The sequence below is a fragment of the Pithys albifrons genome, chromosome 25 (assembly GCF_047495875.1).
Source record: "Pithys albifrons albifrons isolate INPA30051 chromosome 25, PitAlb_v1, whole genome shotgun sequence".
Lineage (NCBI taxonomy): Eukaryota > Metazoa > Chordata > Aves > Passeriformes > Thamnophilidae > Pithys > Pithys albifrons.
Window position 1 is genome coordinate 6,631,190 of NC_092482.1, and position 20,375 is coordinate 6,651,564.

Genomic DNA, 20,375 nt, shown 5'->3' on the forward strand with positions numbered 1-20,375 from the left:
ACTCAGCACTGGTGAGACTGTGGACTCCTGTGTCCCCTCATGGACTTCCCAGGATGAGGACATGGACATACAAAAACCAATGCAATGAAGAACCATGAAGACAAGGAAAGGGGCAGCTGATATATGAGGAGAGCCTGGGAGAACTGGGTTGGTTTAGTGTAGAGAAGAAGTTGCTGTGGGAGAAATTTGTCACATGTACCTCCAGCAATCCTCTACCAGTGACCTTTAAGTGGCTGTGAGGGGGAAAGGAAGAGCTTCTTCTCATCATTTCTTGATTGAATAACCTCCTGTCTACTCTGCCCAGTCACACAGCCTCTAGCAATATGCCATGGCCAGCAATAGACCTCTTGGGCTCCAGGAAGCAGTCATGTGACTAGTCAAATAAGAATGTTCTTTCCCATCTTTCCAAAGTCATGTGCATATCTGAATTATTAAAAAAAATAATTTCTAATGGTAATTCTATGCTAAGTGTCCTTGCCTCTCCCCTCGGGAGGCATGGAACTGACAGACATTGCAAAGTAAGTTTTCTCCTTTGCCCGGAGCCAATATCACCTACAGAGGTGTGAATGGGCCTGTGAGTATTTCATAGGATAACAGAAAGGGTGAGTTGGAAAGATGTCTCTTTTATAAAAAGAAGGCTTAAAAGCAACATGGGAAAAGACTTTTTAAAACAGTCTATAGTGATAGGACAAGTCGTAACAGTTTTAGACAAAAAGAGGGTAGATTCAGGCAAGGTACAAGGAAGAAATCTTTTATAATGAGGGTGATTAAACAAATTGCCCCCTGTAAGTGGATCTGCTCCAACACTGAATACATTTAATATCAGATTGGGTGTGGCTTGAGCAACCTGATCAAGTTGAAGATGTGTGTGATATTTGCAGGAGGGTTGGACTAGATGGCCTTTAAATTTCACTTCCAACCCCAACTAGTCTGTGATCTAAAACTCTTTTTCTATATATTTATGAAAGAACATCTCCCCTTTCCAAACCCCAGACTTTCTCTTCTCCATGGTAAACAGTCCCAGTCCCTCAGACACTGCTCTTGCAAGAGGTACCCCAGTCCCTTCCCTGGCCTCTCTCCAGCAGATCTAACTCTCCTTCGTTGTGGGAGTCAGAATGTGCCCCCCATACTCCAGCTGTGGCCTCAGCAGGGCTGAGCAGGGAGAACCCATCGCCTCCCTGACCTGCTGGCAGTATTTTGCCTAACGAAGCGCAGGATCCCGTTGAACTTCTTTGCTCCAAGAGCAAATTTCTGGGCAAGCTGTCCACAAGAGCTCTCGGGTCCTTTTCTGACAATGTGCTCTCCACCTCCTCGGCGCTGCTTTGTGTCCGCGGCATCCCGTGCCCGCCCCTTCTCGTGTCCCGGGCGGGCCGGGCGGCTCTGTCGGGGTCGGGCAGAGGCGCCGGCGCTGCCCCGGCGAGGCGGGGCCGGGCAGGAGGTGCCCGAGCGCGGCTCCGCTCGGCTCGTGTGCGGCTCCAGCACAGCCCTCGGCCGCGGCCGGGCACGATGTCGGCCGGGCTGGGGCCGTGGCTGCTGGGCTTGGCCCTGGCCTTGGGGCCGGCAGGTGAGAGCCGGGCGGGGAGGGCAGCGAGCCCAGGGCTGCGCGAGGAGAAAGCGGGACAGGGAGCGGCAGGAGCAGGGACAAGGACAGATACTGGAACAAAAGCGGGGGGAAGGGAAGGGTGGTGGCTGTGGCTGTGCCGGCGCCGGGGGTTCCGGGGCAGTGCGGGAACATCCTCGGCCCGTGGTCGCGCCCTGCCCGGTGCCTGCGCTCTCCCTCTGCAGGGGTGCGGGCGCAGCTGAGTCTGGAGGAAGCCGGCGGGGGGCTGCGAGCGCCCGGGCAGTCCGTGCGCCTCTCCTGCCGTGGGTCCGGTATCACCTTCGAGAATCATTATATTCGCTGGTACCGCCAGGCACCCAAAGGGGACTTCGAGTGGGTGTCCTGGATAAGCCATTATTCATCACATATTCAGTTTAGTCCAGCAGTGGAGGGTCGAGCCACAGCCTCCCGGGACAATTCCCGCTCTGAGGCATCTCTCAACCTGCATCTCCTGCACGCTGGGGACTGTGCCTGCTACTTCTGTGCTGTTTGCACAGAGACACGAAATCCGACTGAGGTTGAACACAAACCACCCGTCAGTGTCCCGGCTCTCTGCCTCGGAGCTGGAAAGGGCTTTATCCCACAGATATACAGGGTTGCTCCCAAAGAGTCTTGTAATCACAGCTTAGAGTTTGCAAATGTTTGATTCTAGTAGGGACGTCCTACCTTTTGCTGTCCCCATATGAGCTCTAACACTTACACTTGTCGTCTTCTCATGCGTCCTGTCAACTCACCACCCATCCCCCCAAACTGCTTCACCTCTGGAAACTTTTCCAGTTCCCCTCGTTTCCCACTATTATGGGCACCCAGTGCAAATGCTGAGGTGTGTGAACAGCCCTGCTGTGGTTTTGGGCACAGCTCAAGTCCACTGAGTTCAGCCCATGAGTTTTGCTCCCTGAGGGGTAAGCAGAGGAAATGGGGAAATTCGAGAAGCTCCTTTGGGAGCTTAGTGGGAGAATAGGGAAGCCTATGTTTCTTTCCCAGATCTGAGATTCTAAAGGAAGCAAGGGTTTGAAAGTGTGTTTGTTTGCTGCTGGATCCTGGAGATCATATGCAGAAAGCCAGGGAGGTGGTGGAGTACTTGAAGTGATTGCTGCAACTGTACCTGTCTGTTCATCTTTGTCTCCTGGATTTGCAGATGGCATTTCCCGGGTGCAGACAGAGGCCTCAGGCCCTACATTAGGGAAGACCTCAGAATCTGTCTTGCTTACCTGTTACATCTCTGGTGTCCCCATCACTGATAGCAGCTATGCATGGGACTGGATCCGGCAGACTCCTGGCAAAGAGCTGCAGCACATAGCACTGCAGTATCCTTACACAGAACTCCAGCACATCGCTTCATCCTTCCAGACCCGAGTCTCCAGCTCTGCAGACCCCTCTAGAAACCAGCTGTTGCTGGAAATACTCTCACCAGCAGCTGCAGACACGGCCACCTATTTCTGCAGTACCAGAGAACTTGAAAAGGGCACAGTGCTTAAAAAACGGGCAGGGCCAGGGCAGAACTGGAAGGAGGGGCTTTAATCCAGCAAGGTCTTTTGTGGTTGCTGCAAGGCAAGGCTCATCCCAAACTTCTCAAGACTAGTCTGTGCTTTCTTTCCCCAGAAACAGACACGATAATAACAATAGCAGCAGCAGCCTTCCACAAGCACACCCCAAACCATGAACATGTTGTTAACTTCTTCCTTCCTTTTCAGTATCTTCTACAGGCAGAAGGAGCCAGAGAAAGAGGCTGGTTAGTTTTGGTTTTGTTTTTAATTAAAGAATGTGCTGGATTTGGTTGGAGTAAATTTTCTTCACAGTACCTAGAATGGGACTATGTTTTGAATTTGTGCTGAAAACAATGTTGATAATTCAGGGATGTTTTAGTTACTGCTAAGCAGAGCTGGCAGAGTTGAGGCGTCTTCTGCTCCTCATACCCCCTGCCAGTGAATAGCTGTGGGTGCACAGAATTTGGCAGGGAACACAGCTGGTTCACAGAATCAGAATCAGAATCACAGACTATTCTGTGTTGGAAGGGACCCACAAGGATCATCAAGTCCAACTCCTAAGTCAATGGCCCACAGCTGACCCTAACTGACCAAAGGGGTATTCCAGACCACATCATATCATGGGCAGCATATAAAGATGGGTGAAGAAAGAGAAAGGGAGAGACACTGAGTGATGGCATTTGTATTTCCATGTGACTGCTCTGTATGATGGAGCCCTGCTTTTCTGGATACGCTGAGCAGTGTGTCTCAGTGGAAGAAGGCAATGAATTCCTTGCTTTGCTTTGCTTGTACACAAAGTATTTGTTTTATTTATGAGACTGATGAGTCATTTATTAAACTCACAATTTACTTACTTTTACTCTCTCCTCCATCCAACCAGAAGGAAAGGAGCTTCGATGCCACCTGTGGTGAAACCATGACAATGAAACACAATGAGCATGGAAGGAGTTAAAATTTTAAAGTGGAAAGGCAGAACTCAACTGCATTTGGATACTTCACATTGTGTAGGGAGTCTCACAGTAATGTTGTCATAACATGTAGCAAAAGTCAATTAATTGTATCTGAGAGTGGCACTGCACCAGGAGCTGCCCTGCCAAGATGATTTTTCCCAGGACATGATGAAAAATTCCTTTTCTACACTCCTAAATTTGGGTTCATGTGAATAAAAACTTTTTTCTTATTCTCGGGATTGACTGTTTATTTGGAAGTATAGATTTTCATGGAAGATGTTTGGAGACTTAAGCAAATGCATCCATGTGCTTGTGTTCACAAGCAGAGTGCCCGAGGCATCCTATACAAGAGCTGCATATGCCAGAGAGTCAGCTGTTCTCAGACTTTGTCCCGATTACCACATCTGACTCTAGGGAAGGATTGCTGCAGTGCATTAATCTATTGCCATTCATCACAGGAGTCTGCCTGTCAGGCCAACGTCAAATGTCTTGCAAAGGCTACAGACACAAAGGAAAGGCCACTTTATTTCTTCTGTTACCTCCTTCTTTTCTTGTAGGTATCAGCAGCTCGGGGACTTCCACAAGCAGATACTGTAGCTCACTTTTCAAATCACTGCTTTTAAGTGTCCTCTCCATAAGGAACATTGTGACTTACTGTTTTATGCTCAATATCTAAATATCTAGTTTCCTATGAGCACCTGTTACTCTGTGACCAGTAACATCCCTTATTTGGAAGAAAGGTTTAATGGGATGGTTCTCTCAACAGAAGAACATAATCCCCACACAGCCTTTAAGAGAAAAGTTACTTCCTTGACCAAGGTATCCTAGAACTAGTTCTCCATCAATAAAAAAGCCATGGACAAAAGCTCTTGTAAATGTCTGATGAAATCAGGTGGATGTGCTGGGAGACAGGCTCAGAGCGAGCTGTTCACCCCCACATCTCCCTGCCAAAAAAAGGAGAAAATTTTGTTAAAATACAAATGGAGATTTCAGGGGGGATAAAAATAATTATGCTGGAAGGGCCAGGATACTTCCTTTTGGAAAGCAGCAGTGTACACCTAAAGTAAAAAATGTCGGTTTTTTGAGCTCCCCGGGTTCCGGCGCGAGAATCACGATGTAACCTCCATAGGAGTGTGATCAGCGTTCTAATTTATTGTTTACATTACACACACACATATCGCATATTCTCTCAGTCTACAAATAGTACAGGAATATTATTGGTCAGTGGCCAGGGCGTGCTACCAGCCGGGTTGGTGCTTCTCTCAAAACTATGCCTTTCTGTATCAATGTGTTTACCTGCTTCTCCCAACGGCTGCCGCATTCTATCTATTGTTTCCTGCTCTTCTTGAAGCAGGCTCAAGGACACAGAGGCCTCGTTTCCCTCTCCATGGCCTGGGCTGTGCACAAAAGCTTCTAAGTTCAAATTTCTTCCAACATACACCTTTCAGCAAGGGCTGAAGGAATTCAAACAGCCTCTGAAATGTGTCTTCATCTGCCTAGGACACATTTCTTCTGGAGGAGAGGGGGACTTCCTCTGTTCCCATTTCCTCTGAAGCAGAACTCAAATACGGGTCTTCAGTGTGACTTAGTGGAACACAGCTTAAACATTCTCTCCAGCACATCACTGATGGTATTGGAGCATCTCCTGGAATGTTTTGAAGGACCTGCACCAGGACAGAGATGGAAAGAAGAAAGGCAGAACTCAATTTTTAAGCCAAAGAGACTCAAGCACGTGGCTTGTGGGAGTCTGTGAGCACAGCTGTGCTCTGTGGCCACTGCAATGGAAACAGGCTGTGCAATGGCCTCTGAGATCTCGGAGACAAGCAGGGTGAGGAGGTATTTAGAGCTTGTTCTCTCTGTCATGCCAACAAGCTGAACAGGCTGAAAGGGTCAGGTCAGCACATTCTACAGCTTTCATGCAGGAGAGAAGCAATAAGGAGGAGAAAACAATTTGACACACTCAAGGAAATAGCAGATGAACATGCTTATGTTAACAATGGAAAATAGCAGGACTGGGATTTAGAACAGTGATTAAAAATGAGAAATACACCTTTGTACTCAATGACAACAATAATGCAAACTGGATGAAATAATGCTATTTCTTTTTCATGTCCTAGAACTGGATCTGAGGACTAGGAAACTGCTACACAATTCCAAGTTACCATTCAAGATCATTAAAGTAAGACAAAAATCAAATTATAAGCCAGCTTCAGTCAACAAAAACCAGATGTTTCTCAACTTCACACTCAGTGAAAGGCACATACAAATAAATCAAAACTTTGAACCACAGGCAACTCCATGGTCAAATAATCAGCTCATAAGATTAAAGAGACTTAGAAAAAGGAATGGTGCATACAATCAGGAAAAAAAATTATGTGACCCTTACAAAAACTATACTCAGAAACACTAAAAGTACAATATCTGAGTAAATAAGCAACGTTAGCACATTAAGGTAAATGGAGTCCATTGAACCACCATCAGCTAAACCAAAATAACTTCTAAAGAATTCATAAACATGGAGTGATTTTTAGTTTGTCATGCAAATGGGCTTTGAGAACAAATATGCTTAGAGGCGCAAAAACAGTTAGGAAATACAGAATGAAAATAAATTGAAAATTAGCAAGCCTACAGATAATACCTAGATGCTACTCAGATACTCTGGAATATTTCACCCTAACTCTCTTGGTGTTTGTTAAAACACAAGCAAGTAATCAGATCCTATCAATGAGAACAAGTCTAACAGTAATATTCTTTTTTGAGAAGTATGGACAATATTTTAGTGAGATTAAAGCTAACAATGCTGTCTGTCAGAAAATAAAACTATAATGATAATGTTACTTGTAGTGCAGAGCATCCTCTAGAACTCTATTAGATGTTCAGAAGTAGAACATTGTAGAGGAGCAGGAAAATAAAAGCCAGCTCTTCAAAGACATAAAAGAGCAGACATCACCTGGCACTGAAAAAAGACCCCCTAAATATTTTTGTAGAACTGTCTACCACAGTGTGAACTACGTACCACAGTGATTGAAAGTGACTGAACCACCACACATGAATTGTCCTCTCACTCCTTTCTCCTGAATGTGAAAACATGGTGCCCTACATGGTCTATTTTTCCTCAGACAACTGTGTGGACAAAGAAAAATTTGATATCCAGAATTACTCAAACAGCAGAAAAAACATTTTTATGCAAGACCAATTTCTTCAAGGTTTGGATCTGATGTCATTTTAGACATCTGATTGTGAAGTTGAACAAGAGGGCATTAACTTAGTGTATTTAGATGTTTCCCTTAAAGCTCAGCATTATGTTCTTCTCTTCATCTCAGAGCACAGAAGAGGTTTTTGGCAAGAACAAAGATCCTTTTACCTTCATAGCCAACAGTGGCCAGAAGCAGATGCATGAGGAACAAGAACAGGAGGCCAGAAAGGGCACTTTCCACTAGCAATGTCCCAGCTAGAAACATCAGAGCAAGGACTTTGAACCATGTACAGTTGATTTGTATTTATTAGTTTATTCAGGATCCCTTTGTTCATCATTTTGCCTTTTGCAACCTTTGTTTGACTTAGTGCTTTGTCAAGATGAATCATTCTTGAATTTGAAAGAGCTAATCTCTGGAAATGAGCAGGTCTCCTAGACCCCTCCTCTGTCCAGGACCAAAACTTACAGGATTCCTCCAAAAAGATCCCTGAAGAGCCCAGATTCTGTTCTCCTGAAGTCCAGGGCTTCACTCCTCTTTTTTGCATTGCTCTCTACTCTCTGGATCCTGAGCTCAAACATTGCTGTCCCTGAGCATCTCGCAGCCACCAGAAATTCTTTCTCACTTGCAGGTAGGAGGTGGTCATGGTTTAGGAATGGTATTCTCCAATTTAATCCTCCTGCTTAAACCATCCACTCAGAGCAGTGGGATGTGGAGGATTGAACTGGGCAGGCCCAGCTCGACTGGTGGAGCCTCAGGTGTAGAGTAACCAGGTGGCCTTTACTAAATGTAGATCCCATTGTTTTCAATGTGGTTTTTAACAGCCCATTTTACTGTTTAACTTTCCCAGAGGCTGGTACATGACAGGGAATATGATACACTCACTCCGTCTCGTGCTCTTTGGCCCAGGTGTCAATGAGGCTATTTCTAAAATGAGTCCTGTTGTCTGACACAATTCTCTCTGAGTGGACGTGTCACCACAGGACTTGCTCTTCCAGGCACAGTATGGTGTACCAGGCAGTGCTGTGAGGCACAAGATGCGTCTCCAGCCATCCAGGGTTTGTGTCCACCATTGTCAGCATGTGGCACTTGCCTTGGTTGGTCTGGGGAGTGTGATGGGATCAATCTGCCAGGCCTCCCCAGATTATGTTTCAGCTCTTGTCCACTACACCACAGGGGCTTCACTCACTTTGCTTCATTGCAGCACGTGTCACAGTTGTGTATAACCTGAGAGATGGAGTCCATGGTTAAATCCACACCTCAATTACAAGCCCATTTGGATGTTGCACCCCTTCCTGATGACCTGAGGGGTCTTGGGCCCACTAAGCCAGAAATAATTAACAGATCCACCTGAGACACTTTGATCTTGGTAGCTCAATCTACCTGTCCACTGTTGCAATGCTCTTCAGTAGCCTGATTTGGGTACCTGTGCATCTGCACAACAGACTTTCACAGCCAGCTTCTCTGTGCAGGCAGTGATGTCTTGCCCCAATTCAGCAGCCCAGATGAGTTTCCCTCTGTGCTGCCAATTCGTGTTTTTCCATTGTTCCAGCCATCCCACAGAGCATCTGCCACCATACACAAGTCAGGTGAGAGGTAGAGCTCTGGCCATTTTTCTTGTTCAGTGACATCTAAAGCCAACTGGATAGCCTGCAGCTCTGCAATCTGACCTGATCCACCTTGTCTCTCAATAGCTTCTGCAACTCACTTGCCTTCCCAGTCTGACTTTCATAATCAGCCTGACTTCAGTCACTACAATACTGCTGAATGGTATCCCTCCACATCTCCATGATCCCGCAGCTCTGAAACCAGTGTTAAAGCTGAAAGACTGGGAGAGCTGGCCTTGTTCAGACTGGGGAAGAGAAGGATCCAGGGAGACCTTCAAGCCCCTTCCAGTGCCTAAGGGGGCTCCAAAGGAGCTCGAGACGGACTTTGGAAAAGGGCCTGGACTGACAGGACAAGGGGGAATGCCTTACCACTGAAAGAGGGCAGGGATAGCTGGGATATTAGGAAGAAATTCTTTTCTGTGAGGGTGGGGAGGCCCTGGCACAGGCTGCCCAGCGACGTCGTGGCTGCCCCATCCCTGGGAGCGTTCAAGGCCAGGTTGGATGGGGCTTGGAGCAACCTGGTCTAGTGGAAGGTGTCCCTGCCCACATCAGGCAGTCAGAACTGGGTGATCTTTAAGGTCCCTTCCAACCCACACCATTCTAGGATTCCCTATTGGAGAGGAGCCCAGGCAATGTGCACTAACCTGCACTGCATCACCCCTTCCAGTTCTTGGGTCTGGTGAGCTGTCTCACCACATCTCTACTGTCAATGAGATTATGGACTTGCAGCTGCTGTTGGAGCTTAATTTCCCTTGCTTGATCCCCATACTGCATGCACTCCTGCACGGGCACTGTAAAGAGGCACCCAGTCATGTTAATTTCCCAGAGCAATTTCTTTTTCCCCATAGATAGTTCCTTATTTAGTGCATGCTCCTGAAGTGCACCCCTTTTAGCCTTTTTTTCTTTTTTTATTATGAAACCTGTCCTGATAGTCCCATTCCTCCCATGTTTTGTACCAGTATTTCCAATGACTTTCTCCCTTGATTATTTATCATCTTCTTCCTTCTCTGTCGTTCCCAGTTTAAAGCTCTTACCAGGTTGGCCAACCTGTTGGCAAAAACATTTTTGTCTTATTGAATCAGGTGGGTCCCATCTCTTCCAAACAGTCCTCAGTCCTCAAAAAGGATCCCATCATCATAGAAACCAAGTCCATTTGTCAATGCCAGCTATGTAACCAACTGTTGACCAGCTGGATTCATCCACTACTCCTTCTCTTCACCTCCCTCCTCATCAGCAGGATCAACAAGAATCCCATCTGGGCCCACGTGCCCTGGGCCATCACCCGATGTGAGTCAGCACAGACAGGCAGCTGGAACAGCCACAAACTCAGGACTAAACAAAAAAGAGTAAATTTGTTTCCATTATCTTGATAGCCCTGGGAATCCTGAAGCAACACCCAGGGAGGCGCAAACAGAGACATGGCCTCTGAACTCGGTCCATGCTGGAAGATCAGGAGCTGCAGTTCACTCTGGGTTATCAAGGGTTATTCTCAGCTGCAAGGTCACTTGAGTGATTTGCAATCCTCCTCACCAGTCTTATGCTTTTATCCCTTTGCTCCCAACACTCCCAGAGCTTGCCTGCTACTTCCCAGAACTCCTGTGACACTGTCATTAATACCCCCAAGGAAGAGAAGGAGGGAGAATAGACTGCAAGTGCAATGAGTTTGGCAAGTCCATTAAAAGCATCCCCAGTTCTAGTCCATGGCAAAGAGATGACTAGTCCAGCAGCATGGAGAGTCTTCCATTTCTGTCACTCACCACTTTTTCTGGTGCTCCTGTGTGGCTTGTGGTCGATGGGCTCAGACACCTTGTTTGTCAGAGATCTCAACTCCTCATTTGCCAGGACAGCACTGAGTCTACTCTGCGGCTGCAAATTTTCATGTGAAGCAAAAGCCTTCACCTTGGTGCCAGAAGCTTCCAGCCTTTGTCATCATGGGAACTTCCATTTCCCATCCTGATGGGCATAGACTCAACCTGCCTCTTCTTTGTCAGCAAAGGGAGTGGGGTCTTGAAGCTGCAGAGTCTCAGTGATTGAGTCCATCTCTTCCCATCAAAGTCCAGATCAAGTTAACAATGCAGAAGTTGATCATTATGAAGGATTTGATCAATCTGCAACAGCTCCTTCCCTCTGTGATAGTCACTCCCACAGGTACAGTGCCTCTACTGAACAAAATCTTACCTAAAACAGTGTAAAGACTTTCTAAGGTGTTAAATGACCCCCAGACATCCATTCTAAGAGCTGAGTTTCAGTCCTTTTGCTAATGAGCACTGACACCAAAGGAAAGGTGACAAAATAGACAGCTTCCTGCAAGTCAGAAAAATTCTCAGAAATACTTCAAAATAACACTAAAAGTACTAATTTTTTTTTCCTGCCTTCTATGCTGCTTAACTCCATTCCAGTTTTAAGAGGTGTCATGTAATCCCTAAGTTTTCATTTATAATTCAACATTTCTGATATTATCTTAGACCGTTCCTTGAAACCCATATCATGTTTCTTCATGTGGTATGTTGGGTCTTAAACCACTTGAGAAGTCATGTGACTGCCTGTAAAATCCAAAATTCTGTGTAATGGAAGAGAGGCCGTTTTTGCAATGAAATACATCACTGTGTACAGGGGCTGGAGTACCACAATGATATAAACAGCACAGGGCCCTGTACAAAAACCCAAGGAATGAGAAAAGGCAATATATTTTGGGAAGGAAAAGGGTGAGTGAAGGTATTGATTAAAGAGACAATTTTATTTTTATATTTCTGTTCGTCTTGGAAAGTTAGAGCTCACGGGCTTTCTAAAAGGTGAAAGAAAGGGTGAACTTGGAAGTTCTATACTCCGTCAAGCTATTTGAAACCACTGAACTATTCAACTATTGTTTTTCCCTTTCCTGTTTTGGAAGAAAATGTGCCTCTGGATACGCTCATGGACTTGCCCACATGGATATTTAGGACAAATGTCTGGCTTTTCATCTCCTGTTTTTTCAACCTTTTTGAATACCATGAGGAAAGAGTGATTTATTGGAATGAATATTAGCTCTGTGAGGACAGATAAGCTTGTGTTTGGAGCAGGGACCACTCTCACAGTTGTACCAGGTAAGTACATATTTTATTTATTTCTAAAACTTTTATTAAAATTAAGGTGTAGAAGGAAAAAGGAATCTAATGGTTTATGTTCAGTGTAAGAGTTTTCTGCTGCAGTAGTCCCTTGAGTGCACTCTCTCTCCAGCCAGGATTTCCAGCCAAATCTTCAGCTTGGAGCCGCTTAGAAAGGTTTCACAGGAGCCACTGGGCTAACTCTGTGTATCACCTTTATTCCATGTTCCCCAAACAGCAGATGTGCGGTACTGAACATGTTCTAATTCACTGTCAGTGTGGACAGCACTCTGGCCCAAATGGACTGTGAAGGGTCCTCTTCTCCAGTGGATCTTCACTGACTCCCTTTAGGCAGGAATGCACATCTCAGTGAGGAGCTCACAGCTGGGAGAAGATTTGAGACATATCTTTAGCTGTCTGCTTGGAGAAGTTTTCACACTGGCCCCACACTCATCGTGTCACCAGGGAAGGAATTCCACTGGCATGGAGACAGAGGAGGAAGGATTTCAATACCCTTGGGCTTCAATTTTCACAAGTGCCCACATCCAAGAGCTCCTAGAATGAAAGACAATTGGCTCCCAGGTTGTCTGGACATTGAAAGAACAGATGTGGGGAGTAGGGATTATAACAAGCCACAATTATTCCTGTCTTTATATTGTAGAAAAAAGGTGGATGTCACCCAATGCTTTTCTATGGGAATGTGAATGTTGTGGTGTCAGAGGAGCTGGTCAGGTTACTCTGTGTTATCCCAAAGATCCAGGTGCATCCCTTAGGACCTGTTGCTCTGCTTTCAGAGGTCTGCATGTCCTGAAAGTGCTGAAAAAATGTCCCATATAATTTTACATTCCTGAAACACTCTGCACTCATCCCAGAATGGCATGGGACTCTCTTAGGAGCTGCCCAGCATCTGCCCACGACTCTAGGATGTGTTGCGTGAGAATAAATGTCTATTTTGGAACAATCTCAGTCCCCTCACAATTTTGAAGGGACAAAGGAATGCCAAGTTACTATTCTGAAGAAAGATCTTTCTATGCTGTGCGATGATTTTCTTTCTCTAGATAAAGTTGGGATATTTTCAAGGCTACACAAAGACATCAGGATTATGTTTGACAGTAAACGACATTGGCCCTTAAGTATCTAAGTCCCTCAGTGCCTGTTGAAATACTTAATAAGTTGATGCCCAAATTTCCAGAATGAGAGGAACCTCACCCTTTTGGTTTTGGATTTCTTTGGGTGCTACTCATATGCATTTTAGGATATTAAGAGCAGGTATACTTTATTATTCCAAGTTTTGAGAACTACCTCAAATCAAAAGGACATTGAATAACAACCACTGGTAGTCACTATAGGATACCCCAACCATATTCTCTTGAGGTTTTAGCCAAAGACAGACAAAGTTTTTGTTTTGGTGTGGGTTGGTTTAATCCAGATAAAATTTCCATTAAGAATACTAAGGCTGGTGACTTTATGGAATGTATGGTTCTTCCTGTAACTTTGTAAGACTAAAGGGAAGAGAAGTAGCTTTCTGCCCTAAGAAAATGAAGGAACACAATACAGAAATCCCTCCCAAAACCAAGCAGTGATAGGAATTCATGGCTGTATTTTCAAGTAAAGCAAACAGATGGGACTCAGATAAGGTTTCTGGGGCCTGATAAAAAAAATGATTCTGCTTTTTTAACTATCGTTGCAATGTGTACATTGTTTCTTGCTGAAGATCTTACCCAGTGAGTTATTGCAGAGAAGCAGCTTGTTAGTGCAGTGGCGGTTTGGAAAACTGGAGAGGAGAAAACATGAAAGACCTTTAAAGATCTTCTCAGATAACACAGAATGCACAGGACTAACGTGCTCTGGCACAAAAATGTTACAACACCTGGGAAGGAAATGTGTGTAGGAAGAACAGAAAAGTGAGCCTTTTTTATTCTGTGTGTTTTAACTGTGTGTCACTGCTGCTCTTGTCTTTGGGAAAGGAACGCAACTGACAGTGGAGCCAAGTAGGTGTCTTTTCTGAGTTGTTATTGTTTGAATTTTCCCTTTTTTTCCTGTTAATTAATGAATGATTTCTGTTGAGTATTTGGTTGCTTTAGGTGTGGGTAAGAGTGTAGTTTAGCCTGTTTTTGTGCAAAACTTGGCTTTCATCTCAGTTCCTCACTGATAGGGTGACAGGGAAAGAGTGTAAAATCAGAGCCCCTTGATCAAACCTAGATGAAGTGCCCTGTGATGAACAAGATATTTGACCTGACGGATTCCTGAACCAGACTGCAAGGCAGACACCATACAAAATTAAAAGTCTAATGCCCCTCTCTTTAGAAAAGAGAGCCATCAGGATGCTCCTGTCAATTAGATATGTAAATCTTTTTTGGTATGTCTGATGGTCTTTCATCAGCTGAGCCTTCCTGGCAAAGATGGTTGATAGAGTCCCATGCTTTTACTATAATTCTAATCTGAATTAAGTCCTGACATTGGTATGTGAAATCATCCTGGATTCTCCACATATGATCTAACCTGACGACAAAAGACATTTTGTTTAAAAAAATCCCCATGGTATCACAATGACTTGTTGGCTACAAAATTCTTCTCACCCCATCTGTTACCATAAAAGACAGCTCCTGCAAGTCTAAGCAATCTCATTTCATTATTTGTATGTCTTACAGAAAATTCCCAGAGAAGGTTTCTGCTATACCGTTGAAATTCAGCCTGTTGTAGTTGTCAATCCCTTGTCATTCATGTATTTCCTGGGGAATTCAACTCTAAAATTCTTTCAAAACTGAAAAAAAAAACCATTTAATATTTTCAATGTAACCAAATTTCTGAAAGATCAGAACACGGATCTGAAATTCTTTGAAAACTTAGCAGCATCTTTTAGATTCTCTCAAAACTCCCATTTCCATGTCTTGACGTTTTTTGGTTTCTTAGTGCCAAAGGACCACCATGGAGGGTTATTACACTAACCTAAGGAATATTGTAAAATTTGCCCATGAACAAAAGGCCCCAGGATATTCTTTCCTTCCAGTTAGTTTGTTAAACAAACTCTGCATTACAGTTCTCACTGCCCCTGGAGCCGAGAGGGTCTGATAACACGGCACAGCACAGGCATGAGTAAGGTCACACTTTTCGGAAGAGGCACAGGAGTTTTTGTTGAACCAAGGACCAGTCTATTCTCATTGCCTGAAGTCTGGCTGGAATGTCTTACACCTTGTGCAATATCTAGAGAGGACAACCTCCCCCACAATGAAAGTTCTTGACCTTGTCAGGAAGTCCTGGAGCTGATGAAGGGAGTGGCATCGCTGCCCATGGCAGGGGCTGGAACCTGCTGGTCTTTAAGGTCCCTTCCAACCCAAACCATTCTGTGATTCTCTGATTCTGTGCAGAGATATGCAATTCACACACAGCTGATTGCTTCTCTCCTACCTTTTTGACATCTGAGCATTTGTTATTGAAAAGATCAATTTTGTCCCCCACTCCAACAGCAGGACTTCATTTCTGCAGGTCACTCAGAGGGGGAGCCTTGCACAGCAGCGAGGCAACAAACTGACTTCTGCTCTCCCTGCCACTGCTGCTGTGGTTGCACCTTTAACCACAACAGGAGATTCCGGGAGGGGAGAGAGAGTAAAGGAAAAAAAAACAGTTGTCCCCTCATGTCTCGAATTGCAAGGCAGTCCTCATAGAACTGACATTGTTTGGATCTAAATTGTTGAGAAAGCAGAGGAATTGGACTCTTGGAGTGGCATGCATAAAAGTTCCTTTCTCATTTTCAGGTCCCTTATAAAATAAAGAATCCACTTACAGGAACAAATTCACTTACAAGCACAAGTTTGGCAAAAGGAAGCTGAGATCCTGTGCAATTAGAGCTCCTATAAAATATCTACTCCATACACCCTTTCTTGTTTTAATTTGATATTTTGGAATCAACAGCAAGAACTAATGAGAAAAGAAAAAAACCAATTAGTCATTGATAATGATACAAATTAGTCACACCTGGATTATCAATGATTTTTCATGACTTATCTCTCAGGCATGCTTGCAGTAAAATCCATCATGATTTTACTGCAAGCATGTGGAAAACTTGCTTTTTTCCACAGACAATAAAAAAAGTTCCACCCCACAAGTCATTATGATGAAATCAAAGAAACTGGAAGAAGGTGGCAGCACTGGGAAAGCAGCTTGTTTGGCAAGGAATTCCGATACAAAGAACATGAGCTTGGAGATGTCCTCTGATGAGGTCACGTATGAACAGAGCACACCCGTTCTGACGTCAGAGGGTTTGTACAGTGCAGTGAAGGTGGTCAGTGTGGCAAAAGACACAGAGGTGACCTGCAAGGCCCATTTTGGCAACAGCACCTTTACAGCATTACCAGGTACAATTTGGTGGCACAGCTGGAACGGGTTTGTGCAGTGTCCTGTGGTGCTGCTGTTCCCGAATAGTCAGCACCACCCTGGGTAGGCAGCAGAACGGGGACAGACATTTGGTACTCAATCAGGGAAGAGATGAACGCTGTTTAAAGGCATCTAAAATAAATGATCTCAACTGTTTATTAAATTTTTTTGGAGGGAGGAGGGAAGGCACAATCTATTTTTTGGAAATGATTCATGTTTCACCAAGCAGCAGCAAACTTCCCTCAGCAAACCTGAAACAACCTTTCTAAAACCAAGAAAAAGTTCAAACTGTGGTGTGATTAGCTTTTCTTTTTAGATTTTGTGGGCTTGTTTTTGTCATACTGAAAGTCACTCAAATAGTAAACCCAAAGCAATTCAATAATTCTTTTGTTTTCTGCAATTGCATGGAGAAATCCTCTCCTCAAGTTAATACTTAGGGACTGATCATCTGAGCCCCAGATTGTACTTCCCACATATTCCTATGAGAAGGGTCATATGAATGATTTTTTATGCCTTATAAAATTTAGATACAGTTTAAAATTCTTTTTTCCTATCATGATACAGAAAAGAAGGCTGAAGAACCAGTAACAAGGACCAGTAGCAGGTTTTGCAACAGCACAGACATCTCCGCCCAAGGTTAGTGATCAAAATAGATTACGAAGTTACATTGCTGCATGAGGGATAAATGCATGGAAATATATTTTCTCAGGGGCAGAGGAATCAGAATACAACATATTCATCAAACATGACCTGCTTTTTCAAAGTTGTTGCTGTGGGAACACACAAGCAACAGGAAGCAAAAAACAATGGAGACAGACACCCTCCTCCCCTGTTGTTGCCATGTTCTCTGTCATCAGTTCCTCTGCTGCTGTTCCTTGCCCCAAAACTATTACCTGTGGATTTTTCCACTTTCTGCCAAGGTCACAACATCCAAGCCTAGACTGTGATCTCTTCCCTTTCCTCTGTCACTGAGCAGGTACCAAAGTGGAGACAGTGAACATGCTGTCTATGACTGTGCTGGGTTTGAGAGTCCTGCTGGCCAAAAGCATCGCCTTCAATACACTCATGAGTATCAAGTTGTTTCTTTTCTGAGGTAAGGAAGCAAACAGCTTGATTTGTAGAAATACTGGAAGCACATGCCAGGAGCGACTGCCTGTCTGTGTGTAATTCTCTAACCCCACAGGTAATGATGTCTGTTCATCTGCTCCTAATTCCATTGATCAGCTCTTGAAGGTTTCTGGGGAAATAAACCAACAATGATGCTCAAAACCCACAACTCCCCGCTAGGCCTCTCCCCCTCCCCCCACTAAAAAAAAAAAAAGGTTGAGAAAAGCCCACCCTGCCTCATAAATGAAAAAGAAAACAGCACTTTTCTGTATCCAGAGCTCAGTTCTTCATGTCTCGTTCCCAAATTTTCTTTGCCAGAGCAACTCAGATTATTAACTGAAGGTCCTAAGAGGTGAGTCCATGACTATTTCAAGTGACAGAGCACAAAGCCTGTGAAAAAATCCATACAAATAAGGGTTCAAAAACAATGATCCTGAAACATAAACATGTAAAAGTAAAGAAAAGGGAGGTAGGGGAGACTTTTAAATTAAAGTGTCCAAATAGGCACAAAATATAGTCTGGCCTAAGTTCTGTGAGTGTACCTGTGTTATTTCTGACAGCTCTCAAACAGTGGTGTTTAGGCCCAATTTCATTAAATGTAGTTTAAAACATGCTTTGCTCTTCCTGACAGGGGGAATCAAGGCAACAGGAACGTGAAGAACAGCTGGAAAGAATGTGAATCAGCAGCACAATGGCCTGAACAACCAGTGCCAGATCTCCTGACAGTGGCCACCCAGAACATAACACATCCCTTTCCCTGTAGACAGTTGATACAGTTCAATCCTGCCCATCCTGTCCATTTAGATTTAAGAGTCATAACTGCTTTTGCTATTTCTTTCTCTTGGTGCACTGAGGAGAGTGTATTTCTCTTCATACTCCTGTGGAATAGATCTCACCGCTATTCTGGCATTTGCATAGAAGTGTCCAACCTGCTTCAACAGTTTAGAAAAATCCCATACTCACTATATATATGGATATAGATATAGATTACTTTTTAAAAGTACTTTTCACAGGCATGTTGTGTAACTCTCTGTAGAACTGAGGGAATTTAAGAACGGTAGTTGCCATTTATGGCTCTGTTTTTAGATACATTTAATAACAATAATTTCCTATTGTAGCTGAGAAGACCTCTGTTGGACGTGAAGTGATTCAATTCAACCAGACAAGGTTCAACCATAGAAACATTTCTTTATTAAACCTGTATTTCTTCTGCAAAATATATCTCATATGCATTTTTTGTTCCTGTAATAGTGACCAAAATAAAGTTTTCCTAGGCCAAAAAGCTGTGGTTTGTTCTGAGCTTTTTCTTTGGAATTTGGAATGGACATTGCTGAAATCCAACTGTCCTAATGACTACTGAGAGTAGAAACAAGATTTTGACAACCCAGATTTCCCCTTGGGTGGATTTGTCTTTTCTAGACTTTGTGAAGGAAAATGTCCTTGGACATTGAGAAGCTTCAGTTGAGGCAGTTTGCTGTAATATACAGAGCAGAAGAGAACACATGCTGCTTTTTTGCAATCAGCAATACAAGGCAGAGGCCAACAGGAAATAATGTGAGGAGGTTTGATGGGGTGATAGTTTCCACAGCAACCTGGTTACGAACTAATAGACCCCATCACACACGTTCCCCATCTCATCTTTCTCTCACAAGCAGCAGGCAGGATGTTGTGGTCAACATTTCTGACTCAGTCACACCATGCAAGATAAACCCTCCCCTTGTTTGGAAAAACAAGTTAACCACATCCTGGAGGGGAAATAAGGCTTTTCTCATACTGACCGAGGTACTGCTGGCCTCAAGACAGGCTCTGCAGAGAACAAGGTGTGCTTTCTTGAGCTTTGTCAGGTTAGTTCCTCAGACCCTGCAGACACCTGGAGCAAGACCCTCACCCTATGCAGCAGATAAGTGAAATTTGCATGGCAAATCCAAATCCAGCAAAATGCTTATTCAGTGCATTTTATCATCACAATGTAAATCAGCAGGAACTGCTCACCAGTTTTTATCCTGCCTTTCTGATAACACCCTGAACCTTTTTATCTTGCACTCCACACCTTTTCCCAATCTCTCACGCACATTTAAATTTGAAAAATACTCCTTTGGACAAAAAAAATGATGTAATCAGGTGGAGAGGAGAGAAAGGTCAATGATTAAGTGCTGCCATAATCCCTTGCATAACCTGCTTATCAAGTCTGGGACTAGCATTGGCTTGATCCACACCTCCTCTGAGAAGGAGTTTAGAAAACAAGGGGGTCCTGTCTGTACCTCATAACTCAATGGGAGGGTCTCTCTCCGATACTTCTACCTCTTTTTTTGCCCCCAGTCTCCACATAAATCATTCTAAATTAATTCTAATTCAATATTACTGTGTATGTTTCATCCCTGTATTAAGCAGTAGAGTGAGTGTTACTGTTGGACTTTGCTGAGCTTTTGCAAATTTATATGAAACCTGCTTTTGGTGACACCTTTGACAGTGAGTGTTTAATCGATCTGAGCCACTCATTTCATGAAAGGCTCCTGATTGCCTCCCACTGAGCAGTGGCTTTACTCTTTACGGTTGCAATGCAGAACATACAACTTAAAACACCCAGGGGAATATAATTTCTCCAGAAGAAATCCCACAATGGGGAGATTTTGTACAGTCCAATATTAAGATTGTGTTTGTGTGGCTAATTCCACAGAAGAGGATAGAGGTTCCAGCTCTCCCAGGTGATATGAGCTAAGGAAAATGTGTAGAGAAATTGTGCTTTACAGTAAAATACCGTCTATCAAAACAAGCACCTTTGCATTTGGAATTACTCCTGAATCAGAAAAAGACATATTGCCCTGTAAGAGATCCAATGATACCAGAAATAATGGAGGATGATTACAAGCAGAAGGCTTTAGCACAATACCTTTTAATAGCACTACCTATATTGTCCTTCAGATTTAATTGCATCCTTATTTGATTGTGTTCAGAGAGCCTTTGAATATTACC

General features: G+C 44.0%; 1 protein-coding gene across 1 annotated transcript; it reads left to right on the top strand.

Annotated features, from left to right (window-relative positions):
• The first annotated feature begins 1,381 nt into the window (after window positions 1-1,381).
• LOC139682647 (Ig heavy chain Mem5-like) lies at window positions 1,382-18,678 on the top strand. Its single transcript, XM_071577122.1, has 8 exons — window positions 1,382-1,564; window positions 1,786-2,087; window positions 6,910-6,929; window positions 11,872-11,921; window positions 16,001-16,276; window positions 16,860-16,931; window positions 17,272-17,388; window positions 18,034-18,678. The coding sequence occupies exons 1-7, from the start codon at window positions 1,507-1,509 to the stop codon at window positions 17,385-17,387; spliced, it is 894 nt and encodes a 297-aa protein (XP_071433223.1). The 5' UTR covers window positions 1,382-1,506; the 3' UTR covers window position 17,388; window positions 18,034-18,678.
• The last annotated feature ends 1,697 nt before the right edge of the window (window positions 18,679-20,375 follow it).